Genomic DNA, 16,991 nt, shown 5'->3' on the forward strand with positions numbered 1-16,991 from the left:
CAGGAACAGGCCGGGCCGGGCTGGCGACGCGCACCGTAGACTTGGTGCGTGGAGCAGGGACAGGCCGGACTGGGCTGGCGACGCACACCGTAGGCTTGGTGCGTGGAGCAGGGACAGGCCGGGCTGGGCTGTCGACGCACACCGTAGGCTTGGTGCGTGGAGCAGGGACAGGCCGGACCGGGCTGGCGACGCACACCGTAGGCTTGGTGCGTGGAGCAGGGACTGGCTGGACTGGGCTGGCGACGCACACCGTAGGCTTGGTGCGTGGAGCAGGGACAGGCCGAACCGGGCTGTGGAGACGGATAGGAGACCTGGAGTGAAGAGCGGCCACAACCCGTCCTGGCTGAATGCCTACCCTCACACCCTCTGTGTGAGGCATCCGCACAGGACGTACAGGGCGGTGTATCCGTAACCTGGTGGCCTTCTGAATCCGCCCCTTCTCTGCCTCCGTCAGCCCCGTCGTCCATGCCGTGTGCCCCCCCCTAAAAAATTTCTGGGGTTGCCTCTCGCCTGTCCGACGTTGACCCGTTTGGCGCCGCTGCTCCTCTCTACGGCGCGCCTCCACCGTCTCTTCTCCCGGCGCTTCCTCCCATGTCCAGCCCAAGAGCTGCCCCTGGACACGCTGCTTGGTCGTTGCATGGTGGGTTCTTCTGTCACGATCGTCGTAATGAACAGACCAAGGCGCAGCGTGATGAACGAACATGTTTAACTTTATTATCTTTAGTGATAATAGAACACAATCAACAAAACAAGAAACGACTCTTGAAGTCCACGGTAACAATGACCGAACACGGAACAAGAACCCACAAACACAAAGGGAAAACCGACAGTTTAAATATGGCTCCCAATCAGAGACAACCAACGACAGCTGACACTCGTTGCCTCTGATTGGGAGTCACTCTAGCCAACATAGAAATAAACCCAACAGAATTACCAACATAGAAATAAACACATAGAATGAACACACCCTGGCTCAACATATAGAGTCCCAGAGCCAGGGTGTGACAAACTCGAACCTTCAGCTCCCTCCACATATTTTCTATGGGATTAAGGTCTGGAGACTGGCTAGGCCACTCCAGGACCTTACTGTGCTTCTTCTTGAGCCACTCCTTTGTTGCCTTGGCCGTGTGTTTTCGGTCATTGTCATGCTGGAATACCCATCCACGACCCATTTTCAATGCCCTGGCTGAGGGAAGGAGGTTCTCACCCAAGATTTGACGGTACATGGCCCCGTCCATCGTCCCTTTGATGCGGTGAAGTTGTCCTGTCCCCTTAGCAGAAAAACACCCCCAAAGCATAATGTTTCCACCTCCATGTTTGACGGTGTTCTTGGGGTCATAGGCAGCATTCCTACTCCTCCAAACACGTTGAGTTGAGTTGATGCCAAAGAGCTCGATTTTGGTCTCATCTGACCACAACACTTTCACCCAGTTCTCCTCTGAATCATTCAGATGTTCAGTGGCAAACTTCAGACGGGCCTGTATATGTGCTTTCTTGAGCAGGGGGACCTTGCGGGCGCTGCAGGAATTCAGTCCTTCACGGCATAGTGTGTTACCAATTGTTTTCTTGGTGACTATGGTCCCAGCTGCCTTGAGATCATTGACAAGATCCTCCCGTGTAGTTCTGGGCTGATTCCTCACCGTTCTCATGATCATTGCAACTCCACGAGGTGAGATCTTGCATGGAGCCCCAGGCAGAGGGAGATTTACAGTTATTTTGTGTTTCTTCCATTTGCGAATAATCCCACCAACTGTTGTCACCTTCTCACCAAGCTGCTTGGCGATAGTCTTGTAGCCCATTCCAGCCTTGTGTAGGTCTACAATCTTGTCCCTGACATCCTTGGAGAGCTCTTTGGTCTTGGCCATGGTGGAGAGTTTGGAATCTGATTGATTGATTGCTTCTGTGGACAGGTGTCTTTTATACAGGTAACAAACTGAGATTAGGAGCACTCCCTTTAAGAGTGTGCTCCTAATCTCAGCTCATTACCTGTATAAAAGACACCTGGGAGCCAGAAATCTTTCTGATTGAGAGGGGGTCAAATACTTATTTCCCTCATTAAAATGCAAATCAATTTCTAACATTTTTGACATGCGTTTTTCTGGATCTTTTTGTTGCTATTCTGTCTCTCACTGTTCAAATAAACCTACCATTAAAATGATAGACTGATCATTTCTTTGTCAGTGGGCAAACGTACAAAATCAGCAGGGGATCAAATACTTTTTTCCCTCACTGTATATACAGTATATATTAGATATGTAGTATATCTTTTTTTATATTTTCACTACAACCACCAACCACAGGAGGACTCGGGAGCCCGCTCTCAGTGAGTGTAGACAGCCTGCTGCTGCCTGCTGCCACACTGCTAATCATCAGATGGGGGAGGAGAAGAGGTAGGGGGCCCACGAGGGTAACTGGGGGGGCCCTGCCTTGATTGGGTAACGGATTAATATATATATATATTTTTTAAATGGCATAAATAAATGTGACTGGACAATTGTGTGGGCTGGTCCCAAGCACAGGAGCCCCTTCCCAAAAGCAGGGCCCAGGAAAATTACAACAAGGGGAAGGATACACCCGTCAAGCAGGCACTGGAAGAACAGCATAAAAAGTCAAGCTCTCAGAAGGGAAAAATAAAAATTGCCCTGCCTAAAATAACAGCTGGAAAGAAGCAATCCTAGACAAACCACACTGAACAACAACAAAAAAAACTGTCTTGCCTAAGAAAAATGCCAAAACAAAGCACATTGAACCAGAAGATTCAGATTCCTCCAATGAGGAAAACTTCTGCATTGTGTGCATGGAGCACTTTAACAAGTCCAAGAAGGTCTGGGTGCAGTGCTAGGAATGCAAATGATGGGCCCACCAAGCCTGTACCCCAGGACAGCCATACCACTGTCACAACTGTGCAACATTCAGTTACACACACACACAGACACACACACACACCACAAACGTTCAGGTGTTTAGTTTAGCCTAGTTGTTGTTTGGTTGAGAAAGATCAGTTAGTGAAGGGTAAAATAATAAACATTTTATCATTTATATTTATTATTATTTCTGCCAAACCAAATGCTAAACATGGCAATGTAGCTCTCATGGTCTCAATAAAGGCATTCAATAATTAGTTACATGTCATGATTTATGCACTTTTTAATTCTGTTACAATTCACCCCAAGCACTGTTACAACTAACCCAGACCATGGGGTAAATTGTAACACTTCACACCATGCATTTGCAGTTTGATTTATATATACTGTATAATAACCACGCCAATTTGTAAAGGGCCGATGTAGGTTGTTTGTATCAAATTTTGAATACACTTCCATAAACGATCTCTGAGAAACTGACTAAAAGGTGAAAAGTGTTACAACCATTCCCGGTCTCCCCTACATGTAATGCTTCATTTGAAGTTGACGTGTTTTGAATGGATTTTTAAGCAATCTTTTCAAATGCTTCATATTATGTTGGTTATAGCTTTATTTCTGTAAAATTATGACTTTGCAAACTACATGATGTATTGTGTGGCCATGGTAGGGTAAGCTGTGTTGGATATTGCAAAACTGTGTGCTATTTTGATAAGCAAAGTAAATGGCAAACTTTTCATCTTTGTATGATATATTGGTAAGCGTAATGGTTGAGACTTTAAGGCTGTTATAATTGTATATTGTATATAAGCGCAAATCAAGCCTGTATATTCATTTAGTTAAGCAGTCATTTCTTCTGAAATAAAGGAGTGTCGACTCTGCCGAGACATTTCATGGTCAATTGAATATCTTGTAAAGATAGATGAACTGTTGAAAATGTGCATTGCTTTCTGTTATTACACCATGATTACTCAGCCCTTCCTATTACTAAGATGCAGGCCAAGTGAGCTAAAAAGAAAGCAAGAGAAGTTGGCCTACGCTTTGATCAAAAGAAAAGATTGAATGCTGAGCAACAATGCCCTGACTGTAACTCTGGATAAAGTATGTATACTGAAAAAAATTGTTTTCTTACTTGCTGAAACCAAGTAGCCTAAGCCATTGGAACCACATTGTATGTTTGCACAGTTGATTAAGATCTTTTTTTTTTTACTGTAGTTTTCCTACTGAATTGAATGGTGTAAGTAACAAATGGCTTTGATTCCTAATCTGGACAGCTACTTGTTATTTACCGCCACTACACTTTCCTGTATTACGATGGATAACCAAAAGCTTCCTCAAACTGTAATACTCCCAGCAAACACAAGGTGTACAGGACACTTCCTTGGATCAGCACCCACTTGAGGTCACCCCTAAATGCTTTCCACTGTAGTTAAGGCATATCTCATGTTCATTCTAGTGTTAAGCAGAGTATTATATAGTGCAAATACTTACTACTTGTAGCTTGACAAATACCCAGTTATTGTAGCTTTGACAATAACTTGTAATACACTTGGCTTTTAAACATTTAAGGATTGTATGGTATAATATTCAGCAGATTTTATTTTAGTGAACTGAACATTCTTTCAGCAGTCCAGTTCTGAAATCACAATCAAAGGCGAACACAGTAACACATTTAAGACACACAAGTGCACAAATGGGATACTGATAGTTTACACAGATTCAGAACCATTCATGATTTTAATTTGAAGTCAAGTTCCACTGAGAACACGACTGAGAATCATGAACTAAACACTTCATATACATTTTACAAATTTGACTGGTGAGAACTACATTCTCTATTTTATTAATGATCTCGTGTTCTCTCATTTTCAGCATCAAGACCTCATCATTTGCAAGTAAAAGTTGCATATTGTATAAAAGGTATACTCTATAAGCGAATATTCAGACACATTTGAATACTGTGAACAATATGAAACCTGTGCTTAAATCCTTATCAACATAGTTCATGCCGGACATGTTTTCTGTGAGAGCTTGTTGTAGAGGCTTTAGAATGTCTTCCATTTTACTGTTACCTCATTTCACGGCCCAGTTAAGTGTTATGTTTTCAAAATGCATATTGCTATCTTTAGGTGATCTACTGACTATTCCATAACCAATAGTAACAGAGAGCATTACATGGCTACATTAAAAGGGTTGACAAACAGAAATGGAATGGTGATCATTTTGAAATAACTGAACTATTGCAGTGCTAAGATCAGAATTCAACCATATAGTTTCAGAGTAACAGTTGTATTAGAAAGAGAGCAACCTGACACTACAGTACCTGTCCTGTGGAATACAGGAGGGCATCATTCAGAGTGTACACCTAGCTGGAGAGTAAAGCTATACTGTATTTACTGTTATTCAATGCAGTCTTTGTATGAGGACACTTATCAGACACAAAACAGGGCTTCTCCTGACATGTTCATCCACCAAGGGATCGTACACTGAACAAAAATATAAACGCAACATGCAACAATTTCTAAGATTTCACTGAGTTACAGCTCATATAAGGAAATCAGTCAATTTAAATAAATTCATTAGGCCCTAATCTATGGATTTCACATGACTGGGAATACAGATATGCATCTGTTGGTCACAGATACCTTTAAAAAATGTAGGGGCGTGGATCAGAAAACCATTCAGTATCTGATGTGACCACCATTTGCCTCATGCAGCGCGACACATCTCCTTCGTTGATCAGGTTGAGTTAATCAGGCTGTTGATTGTGGCCTATGGAATGTTGTCCCACTCCTCTTTAATGGTTGTGCGAAGTTGCTGGATATTGGTGGAAACTGGAACACGCTGTTGTACACATCGATCCAGAGCATCCCAAACATGCTCAATGGGTGAAATGTCTGGTGAGTATGCAGGCCATTGAAGAACTGGGACACCCCCCCCCCCCCCAAACAGGGGGTACCGGTACAGAGTCAATGTGTGGGGGTACAGGTTAGTCGAGGTAATTTGTAGGTAGGGGTAAAGTGACTATGCATAGATAATAAACAGCGAGTAGCAGCAGTGTAAAAACAAAGGGGGTCAATGCAAATAGTCCAGGTGGCCATTTTATTCATTGTTCAGCAGTCTTATGGTTTGGGGGTAGAAGCTGTTAAGGAGCCTTTTTGACCAAGACTTGGCGCTCCAGTACCGCTTGCCGTGTGGTAGCAGAGAGAACAGTCTATGACTTGGGGACCCATGCCAAATCTTTTCAGTCACCTGAAGGGGAAAAGGCGGTGTCGTGCCCTCTTCATGACTGTCTTGGTGTGTTTGGACCATGATAGTTTGTTGGTGATGTGGACACCATGGGTGTGGGTGTGGCCCGTCAGGAAGCCCTGGATCCAGTTGCAGAGGGAGGTGTTTAGTCCCAGGGTCTTTAGCTTAGTGATGAGCTTTGTGGGAACTATGGTGTTGAACGCTGAGCTGTAGTCAATGAGCAGCATTCTCACATAGGTGTTCCTTTTGTCCAGGTGGGAAAGGGCAGTGTGGAGTGCGATTGAGATTGTGTCATCTGTGGATCTGTTGGGGTGGTATGCGAATTGGAGTGGGTCTAGGGTTTCCGGGATGATGGTGTTGATGTGAGCCATGACCAGCCTTTCAAAGCACTTCATGGCTACCGACGTGAGTGCTACGGGGCGGTAGTCATTTAGGCAGGTTACCTTCGCTTTCTTGGGCACAGGGACTATGGTGGTCTGCTTGAAACATGTAGGTATTACAGACTCGGTCAGGGAGAGGTTGAAAATGTCAATGAAGACACTTGCCAGTTGGTCCGCGCATGCTCTGAGTACACGTCCTGGTAATCCGTCTGGCCCCGCGGCCTTGTGAATGTTGACCTGTTTAAAGGTCTTGCTTAAATCAGCTACGGAGAGCGTGATTACACAGTTGCCCTGCCACATCCGACGAGCGTCAGAGCCGGTGTAGTAGGATTCAATCTTAGTCCTGTATTGACGCTTTGCCTGTTTGATGGTTCGTCTGAGGGCATAGCGGGATTTCTTGTAAGCGTCTGGATTAGTGTCCTGCTCCTTGAAAGCGGCAGCTCTAGCCTTTAGCTCGGTGTGGATGTTGCCTGTAATCCATGGCTTCTGGTTGGGATAGGTACGTGTCGATGCACTTATTGATGAAGCCGGTGACTGAGGTGGTATACTCCTCAATACCCTTGGATGAATCCTGGAACATATTCCAGTCTGTGCTAGCAAAACAGTCCTGTAGCATAGCATCCGTGTCATCTGACCACTTCCGTATTGAGCGAGTCACTGGTACTTTAGTTTTTGCTTGTAAGCAGGAATTATGGTCAGATTTGCTAAATGGAGGGCGAGGAAGAGCTTTGTATGTGTCTCTGTGTGTGGAGTAAAGGTGGTCTATTGTTTTTTTCCCTCTGTTTGCACACTTTGCATGCTGCTAGAAATTAGGTAAAACGGATTTAAGTTTGCATGCATTAAAGTCCCCTGCCACTAGGAGCACCGCTTCTGGATGAGCATTTTCTTGTTTGCTTATGGCCTTATATAGCTTGTTGAGTGCGGTCTTAGTGCCAGCATCGGTTTGTGGTGGTAAATAGATGGCTATGAAAAATATAGATGGTAGATAGTGTGGTCTACAGCTTATCATGAGGACATTTGCACACCAGCTGTTATTGACAAATAGACACACACAACCACCAACAACTGTATATTATCTGTGTCGTCGTTCAGCCACGACTCCGTGAAACATAAGATAATACAGTTTTAATGTCCTGTTGGTAGGATAGTCTTGAACGGAGCTCATCCAGTTTATTCTCCAATGATTGCACGTTGGCCAATAGAACGGATGGTAGTGGCGGGTTACCCACTCGCCGATGAATTCTCACAAGGCCCCCGGATCTGCGCCCCCTGTATCTCCGTCTTTTCTTCATGCGAATGACAGGGATTTGGGCCTGGTCCAGGAGAAACAGTATATCCTTCGCGTCAGACTCATTAAAGAAAAAATATTCTTCCAGTTCGAGGTGAGTAATCACTGTTCTGATATCCAGAAGCTCTTTTCGGTCCTAAGAGACGGTAGCAGCAACATTATGTACAAAATAAGTTACAAACAATGCGGAAAAATACACAAAATAGCATAATTGGTTAGGAGCCCGTAAAACGGCGGCCATCCCATCCGGCGCCATTATCAGTATCTCGTCACGTTATCTCTGTGCATTCAAATTGCTTTTGATAAAATGCAATTGTGTTCACTGTCCGTAGCTTATGCCTGCACATACCATAACCCCACCGCCACCATGGGGCACTCTGTTCAAAACGTTGACATCAGCAAACCTCTCACCCACCTGACGCCATACATGCTGTCTGCCATCTGCCCGGTACAGTTGAAACCGGGATTTATCCGTGAAGAGCACACTTCTCCAGCGTGCCAGTGGCCATCGAAGGTGAGCATTTGCTCACTGAAGTCAGTTCTGACGCCGAACTGCAGTCAGGTCAAGACCCTGGTGAGGACGACGAGCATGCAGATGAGCTTCCCTGAGGCGGTTTCTGATAGTTTGTGCAGAAATTATTCGGTTGTGCATAACCCACAGTTTCATCAGCTGTCCGGGTGGCTGGTCTCAGACGATCCCGCAGGTGAAGAAGCCGGATATGGAGGTCCTGGGCTGGCGTAGTTACACTTGGTCTGCGGTTGTGAGGCCGGTTGGGCGTACTGCCAAATTCTCTAAAAGGACGTTGGAGGCGGCTTATGGTAGAGAAATGAACATAAAATTATCTGACAACAGCTCTGGTGGACAGTCCTGCAGTCAGCATGCCAATTGCACGCTCCCTCAGAACTTGAGACACCTGTGGCATTGTGTTGTGTGACAAAACTGCACATTTTAGAGTGGCCTTTTATTGTCCACAGCACAAGGTGCACCTGTGTAATGATCATGCTGTTTAATCAGCTTCTTGATATGCCACACCTGTCAGGTGAATGGATTATCTTGGCAAAGGAGAAATGCTTACTAACAGGGATGTACACAAATTTGTGCACATAATTTGAGATAAATACGTTTTTTGTGCCTATGGAAGATTTCTGGGATCTTTTATTTCAGCTCATGAAACATGGGACCAACACTTTACATGTTGCGTTTATATTTTTGTTCAGTATAGTTACATGACGGAGAGCTTGCTATGTGGCATTGAAGAATTCTCAGATTTTACTAAAATATTTGGTGTACCAATATTAACATTTTCATAGCTTATATCACTTTTACCTGGAAAACAGATAAACAATCAACATTGTTCAGCATAGTTTTGGTGAGGAATATGAAGAAACATCAAGTATAATTCTCCTTCTTAAAAGGGCCCAAAACACACATGATCTACCAGTTTGTAACTTCCCAGTTAACCAGCAGCCAAAGGAAACAGATTTGTTTCCCCATAAAATACACAAGGAGACTTTGTGTAAAACATTCATACATTGGTCTTTCCCCTGTCCCTCAAGTTGTTTCTCTGTATCTTTAGATAAAGGAAAACATTGTCAATGTCAAGAACTTGCTTGTCCTTTGGAATTATTCTGACAGGGAAGGGCATTTAAATACAGTATGAATAATGCATTTAAATAAATTGTAGTCAGCTACTTCACAAAAAGAAGCATTGATTGTCAAACATCATTTAAAATGTCTCATTCAACTTCAGTCACAATGTTGTGAAGTTTCAAATATTCAAAGTACTGTCAGGAAACAAAAGTTAGTTCTGGTGTTTCTGTTTTGCTTGTCACAAACATTGGATAACCTTTGGCTTGAGTAGTATAACAAGCGTTCTTCTTGGCTAGTTATTTTCCTGTGTGACTTGACCACTTCCAATACATTCTCTTCCCTCTCTGATCCACCCTTGTTTTGACATTTCCACCCATAGTGCAACTAGAGGTGGACCCAAGTATAGACTTGGGTCCTTGTACCACACGCAACATCAATAACATTACCAGGTCCACCTCTACAACTCAGCACCTCTTCAGCCCCACACCACCCCAAGGCAGAGTCAGGGATCAGTCACTCAATCAGAACAGGTCAGAACAATACAATAGACAGCCACTGTCAACCTCATTGACGCCATCTGTCCGTCCCTCCTGTCCTTCCTCTCTGATGTAGTGCAGTGGCTCAGACTTAGACCAAATATGGGCCCGTCTGTCCCGGTGTACTGTATTCCACCTCCTCAAATCCCAATCTTAAACCAGCGCAAAACCAGCCCAGACCAGTTCAAACTGACTCAAACCAGCTCCCTGCACCTGAGGAGACATTCCTAGCACTACCAGCCATGGTAGACAGTACACTCCACTGGGTGTGCAAGCTTTGATTGGAGTCAATAACACACATCCATCCTTCTCTGGGTTACTTATTCTTGGCTTGGCTTTCTGAAGTTGCTCCCCCGTTGGATGCAGTGGGGGTCTTGGCGGTTTCGGGTCTCTTGGCGGTGATTTCAGGTCGTGGTTTAGATTTAGGAGGGGAGTCTGGCTCCCAGAGGAAGAACTCGTGCAGGAGGGTGTTGACGCTCTCGGGACACTCCATCATCACCATGTGACTGCCCTCGTTGATTATCTTTAGGAAGGCCAGCAGCAAGATCTGAGAGGAGGCAGGGAGGTTAGATTCGGTTTAAAGATAGGGTTAGGGTTAAAGTTAGGGTTACAGTTGGCATTAAGGTTTCCCTCTCACCTCTGCCATTCGCTGATCCTCCTCCACGGGCACAAACTTGTCGTACATGCCGTGCACCAGCAGGATGGGCACAGTGATCTCTGCGTGGTACACCTCGTCGCCCTCTGGCCAGTACTGGCCACTCATCATGGCACGCAGCACGAAGGAGGACACGTTGAAGGCGTTGTTGTCTTTCAATAGCTGCTTCTCCTTCGCACCCTGATGGGCAAACCCAGCCCTGAGGGAGGGAGGGAGGCAGAGGAGAGGAAGAGGAGAGAGTGAGTGGAGCATAGGATATCATACTTGAACGACATAGACGGAAAGATCTTTGTACTGAAGTTTGTCTGTATGGGAGGGAAGGCGCACACACACATACACACACTCTCTCTCTATCACTCGCCCGCTCTTACTTGAGAAAGCTCCAGGAGAGGCAGGGAGAGAGGCAGTGCAGGACGCAGGTGGGGAGGTTGAAGATGGAACAAAGGCTGGGCTCCAGGGCTGTTGGGCCTCCTCCGTTTATCATCACCACCTTGTGGACCTGGTCGGGGTACTCATGGGCCAGGAACGTACAGAATGACACACTGTAGAAAGAGAGAGAGAGAGCGATGGAGAGAGATGGAGAGAGTCTGGGAGAGCAAAATGCAAAAAATACAATATGTAGTGTCTGTAACTAACACACTTCTGTCTAACTCACCCATAGGAGTGTCCGATGAGTATGTTCCTTTTCCGTGCGTATCTCTTAAAGATGGCCCTCATGTCCTCGGCCAGGGCGTAAAACGTGTATGCCGCCGCGATCTGGGGCGCCAAGCTTGCCCCGTGACCTGCCAGGTCTGGCGCGATGACCTCATAGCCCAGACGGAAGAAGAAGTCTAACTGACTGCCCCAGATGTCCAGTGAGCCGCCCACGCCATGCACGAAGAACAGTGCCACGTCTGCGTGTGTCCCCTTACACGATGTGATCTTCCTCTCGCTGTCGATCACCACTGTGCGCTTTGGCTTCCGCCGCCGCTTCCGGAGCTGCTGGGTCAGATCTGGGGCTAATCCGAGGGTCGGGGCTGGAGCTGTTGCCGCTCCCCTTGCCCCACTTCCCCCTGTCCCAACCACTGACCCGGTCTTGTCCACTTTGGGGTCAGGGTTGGGAGTTGGATTGGAAGGTGGGTCTCCGAGCTCTACCTCTACAGTACAGTTGGGTTCTGCTTCTCCGTTCGGAGCATGTAACAGCTCCTGTCTTACCGCATCCCCCAGGTTTTCTATCAGTAGCTGTCCGTTACGATACACTGTGATCTTCCTCTTGCAGTGGACGCTTCCCCCCGGCCCGCTGGGCTCTTCCTCCACCTCCCGCTCCGGGATGACGTGTCGGACCCTCAGGACGCGACCCGGTTTGACCTCCACGAACTCGTAGCCGTCAGCGGGTTCCGAGGTTTCTATGGGAACCACGACGTTGGCCGACTTCCCCGTCAGGCAGCAGAGGAGGCCGTCCATTAAGGTGGTCAGCATGGCTGCCCCTGGATGGTCAAACACACACACGCACACACATGAACACAGACGCGTGCACACACACATAGACATAAACATAAGTCAAATGCATATGACTAATGAAGGCAATAACAATGTCTGACGATATATAGTCTGCTGTTTCACTATACAAATATAAGGAAACACACACCCACTCACAGTGTCCACACACAAACACATGCTGCTAGGATAATCCCTATTCTAAAGCCTTTAGGGGTAAGGTTGGACTACGTGAACAGAGTCCACTCTTAGAATCGCAGCACAACAGAATAATGAGCGCATAATATCTCAGGAATGGGAGAGGAACTCCTTTGACACGTTGGTGACTAGTTAAAACCACAGAACTTCGACCATTTTCCTTCAGACGTGTCTCATAAATAGGCTCTTCTATCAAGCCACTTCCCCTAGTGAGGCCTTAAAAGTATTAATAGAAAGGGGGGGGGGGGACAGTAATAGCCCATGGCTGAGTTAAAGCCGGCTAGAGTGTGCCCATGAGTGCACTCTGTGTCTTCCAGAATCATTACAGTTCATAGGACCCAAGGCCTTGGGTGAATATTGTTGAGGCTACAAAGCAAGAACATGTGTGTTTGTTTAGATAATTTAAGTAAATGACAAACTTTGCATTTCATTGCTGATGCTGTTTTCCAACTACTGTTTTTTAGAATACTTAAACAATGGTTCTGTGATTTTCAGGCTGTTGCAATGTGATTATGGAAAAGGGGTATTTGGGAGTGGGACTGCTCTGAATGAAGCGAAGATTACATGCATTCACACACGCACGTTGTGTACACAAACATAATCTGTCTCAGGACAGCCCCTGTAAGGGGATTGGGGTGTGGCTCTTCTTTAAGATCCATTTAATTCAAATAAACTATTCTGAGTGGGCAGCATCTTGGCTTTTAACATAGACTTGTTACACAAACAACTGACAAAATGTTCCTGACAAAATAACAAAACAATCAGACCAAACCAGATCGTTACAACTACTGATACATTTATTCACACTATGTCCTCTCGCTGTGTTCCTAATGTATTATTTCCTGAGCAGGGACTCTTTAAGATAAGTGTTATTTATCAGACTGGCAACAGCAGAGAGAGAGTCTAGCTGGGTCTGCCTCCTGTGTTATTAGTCTTCCTGCTACTCTCCTCTCCTCTCCTTTCTTTCCTGGGAAAGGAGGGATTATACCTCTCTTTCTTTCTCTCCCTCCAGACACACTGCAATCCGCAATCTAGTTTGTCTATCTATCTATTCTTTCTCCAAACAAAAAAAAAGTGGTTCTCCATAAACCATTTTTTCGACTTTTGTGTTTGCAATAGAATAGAATAGAATAGTCCGGAGATGTCCTTTCTTTTGAGGCTTGATGTTGGACCCAGACATTCTCTTTGTACAACTGCAGACTTTTCAACCTTAGCCCCACTGTTCACTGTGGTTGGATGAAGATTATAGTAACAATGTAGCATATCATTCTACTCCTCTCTTTTTCTCTCCTTTTTCCCCTCTGTTGCTTACTTGCACTTCTTCTGCCCACATGGTGTTCTGTGGTGCTGTGTGTTTTGTGGTAGCTGTAGCCTTGATGTCTTGACACATCAGGTTTAAACTTTCTAAAAATGTGTCCCTCGACTGTTGTGGCGTGGCCCTCCATTTTCTCTCAGTGTAGATTTTGACAGGGGCATGGCCAGCATGTAAAGGTTTAAAAGGTGAACCTCTTATAGGCTATCTAACTTACTGGTATATATATATTATAGCTTACCGTATTTCTACAATCACAGACCATACACCTTACTGTTAATAAGTAGTCAATTTCAGGTGTCATTTTAGGTAGAAACTGATACACATTGCGTCCCCGTGCATAAATGACTGCCTTTAAACTACACCTTGCCCTCCTTTTCATAGCAGTCTCCCTCAGTGTTCATCTGCTGTATTTATTATTCAATAACCAGGAGTATAGGTGCTATGGCTTTAAATTATTCATAATTCCAGTGATGCCTAAAAACAGACTCAGTGTCTCATCACAACACACTGAATGACAAATCACTAAGTGGGCCCTCTCACATTAACCTCTTAAGGATCGGACCCTTTTTTTCAATTTTCGCCTAAAATGACATACCCAAATCCAACTGCCTGTAGCTCAGGACCTGAAGCAAGGATATGTATATTCTTGATACAATTTGAAAGGAAACACTTTGAAGTTTGTGGAAATTAATGTAGGAGAATATAACACATTAGATCTGGTAAAAGATAATACAAACAAAAAAACATGCGATTTCTATTATTTATTTTTTTCATCATCTTTGAAATGCAAGAGAAAGGCCACAATATAATATTGCAGTTTAGGCGCAATTTAGATTTTGCACACTAGATGGCAGCAGTGAGTGCACAGTTTCAGATTGATCCAGTGAAGCATTGCAATACTGGACTATTTTGTATCAAGTCTGCCCAAATGTGCCGAATTCGTCAATTGATACATTTTCAAGTACATAACTATAGAGAACATACAAAAATGATATGGTAATACAAAATATAAGTTTACACACTCCCAGGAATGTCGTGCATTACATTTATATTTTAGTAATTTAGCAGACGCTCTTATCCAGAGCGACTTACAGTTAGTGAGTGCATACATTATTTTTTTATTTTTGATACTGGCCCCCCGTGGGAATCGAACCCACAACCCTGGCGTTGCAAACGCCATGCTCTACCAACTGAGCTACATCCCTGCCGGCCATTCCCTCCCCTACCCTGGACGACGCTGGGCCAATTGTGCGCCGCCCCATGGGTTTCCCGGTCGCGGTCGGCTACGACAGAGCCTGGATTCGAACCATCTCTAGTGGCACAGCCTTAGACCACTGTGCCACTCGGGAGTGCCACTGCGCCACTCCAGTGCATGATGGATCATTAGCTTATACACACTAACTTTCACACATCAAGATGGCCGGGCGGGGTGGGTGTGGAGCCAGAGACAGCAGGGGTTCAAACTGTAGAAACCAGTTCCTACATTTGAATATAAAAATGGATTTTATCAAACAATGCTATGTTTTTTCTCTGGGACCCTTAGGATGACAAATCAGAGCAAGATTACTGAATGTAAGTACATTATTTACCTTCAGAGGTGAATGTATCAAACCAGTTGCTGTGATATGTTTCTTGTTGTAGAGCACTCTCCTCAAACGGGACACCGATCCGGTAGAGGTTAACGCCACAAACTGCAACCGTGCGCTTATTTGTGGTTTGGCACACAATGTTTTTACATCACTCATACTCCAATGCTGGATCTGTCCCCAATTTAATTAATTTAGCTAATGTTGACATCATTCATGCGGTCTTATCTGAATAATAAGGTATGAAAGTACTGCCACCCACTTTCTTGGCCAATAACGCTGTTATTATGATGTTATCAGCATCACATGACACTGGCCACAAATAGCAGAAGTCCCATACACATTCTTAGTGTGCACACTCATTAAAGTCACCCCGCTGTCTGTCTACTCACTGAGGAACAAGAGTGTAACTTTTTGGCAACTACAAACAATTTCAGCAATTGGGTCAAAACCTCTAGTCCATATGCACATTTAGTCAATCCTTCAAATTGGCCAGTAATATCTGCAAGTCTAGCAGAAGCAACACATAGAATTCCTGCCAATGGCGTAGCTAAGACAGTGTTACATAAGCCCAGATCAAAGGGTAGTCAACTCTGCGTACGGATTGGCGCTTAGAAAACAGCAGATAGCATCAGATAAATTAGAGCACATTATGGCCTCTGAGTGTTGAGTCTCGGGCCTGCTAAGGGTCAACAAACATTAACAATAATCCTTCTTCTTCTAGGTGTGACTACAGGCATGCTTCTGTTCTGCACGATGCAAAGTGGCATCCTTGATATACAGTTGAAATCGGAAGTTTACATACACCTTAGCCAAATACATTTAAACTCAGTTTTTCACAATTCCTGACATTAAATCTTAGTAAAAAATTCCCTGTCTTAGGTCAGTTATGATCACCACTTTATTCTAAGAATGTGAAATGTCAGAATAATAGTAGAGATAATTATTTATTTCAGCTTTTATTTGTTTCATCACATTCCCAGTGGGTCAGAAGTTTACATACACTCAGTTAGTATTTGGTAGCATTGCCTTTAAATTGTTTAACTTGGGTCAAACGTTTCGGATAGCCTTCCACAAGCTTCCCACAATAAGTTTGGTGAATTTTGGCCCATTCCTCCTGACAGAGCTGGTGTAACAGAGTCAGGTTTGTAGGCCTCCTTGCTCACACACGCTTTTTCAGTTCTGCCCACACATTTTCTATAGGATTGAGGTCAGGGCTTTAAGCCATTTTGTTACAACTTTGGAAGTATGCTTGGGGTCATTGTCCATTTGGAAGACCCATTTGCGACCAAGCTTTAACTTCCTGACTGATGTCTTGAGATGTTGCTTCAATATATCCACATAATTTTCCTTCCTCATTATGCCATCTATTTTGTGAAGTACACCAGTCCCTCCTGCAGCAAATCACCCCCACAGCATGATGCTGCCACCCCTGTGCTTCACGGTTGGGATGGTGTTCTTCAGCTTGCAAGCATCCCCCTTTTCCTCCAAACATAACGATGGTCATTATGGCCAAACAGTTCTATTTTTGTTTCATCCGACCAGAGAATATTTCTCTAAAAAGTACGATCTTCCAGACCGTAGTCTGTCTTTTTTATGGCGGTTTTGGAGCAGTGGCTTCTTCCTTGCTGAGTGGCCTTTCAGGTTATGTCGATATAAGACTAGTTTTACTGTGGATATAGATACTTTTGTACCTGTTTCCTCCAGCATCTTCACAAGGTCCTTTGCTGTTATTCTGTGATCGATTTGCACTTGTCGCACCAAAGTACGTTCATCTCTAGGAGACAGAACGCGTCTCCTTCCTGAGCGGTATGACGGCTGCGTGGTCCCATGGTGTTTATACTTGCGTACTATTG

General features: G+C 44.7%; 1 protein-coding gene across 1 annotated transcript; it reads right to left on the reverse strand.

Moving 5' to 3' along the window:
* Positions 1 to 10,221: 10,221 nt before the first annotated feature.
* LOC311148603 (protein ABHD8-like) lies at positions 10,222 to 12,018 on the reverse strand (the record flags this gene model as incomplete). The annotated part of the gene is made up of 4 exons (XM_084185585.1): positions 10,222 to 10,452; positions 10,543 to 10,759; positions 10,932 to 11,102; positions 11,216 to 12,018. 4 exons carry the CDS (start codon positions 12,016 to 12,018, stop codon positions 10,222 to 10,224), a joined length of 1,422 nt encoding a protein of 473 aa, XP_084041711.1.
* Positions 12,019 to 16,991: the final 4,973 nt, after the last annotated feature.

The sequence above is a fragment of the Coregonus lavaretus genome (genome assembly GCF_964263955.1).
Source record: "Coregonus lavaretus genome assembly, chromosome: 21".
Classification (NCBI taxonomy): Eukaryota; Metazoa; Chordata; class Actinopteri; order Salmoniformes; family Salmonidae; genus Coregonus; species Coregonus lavaretus.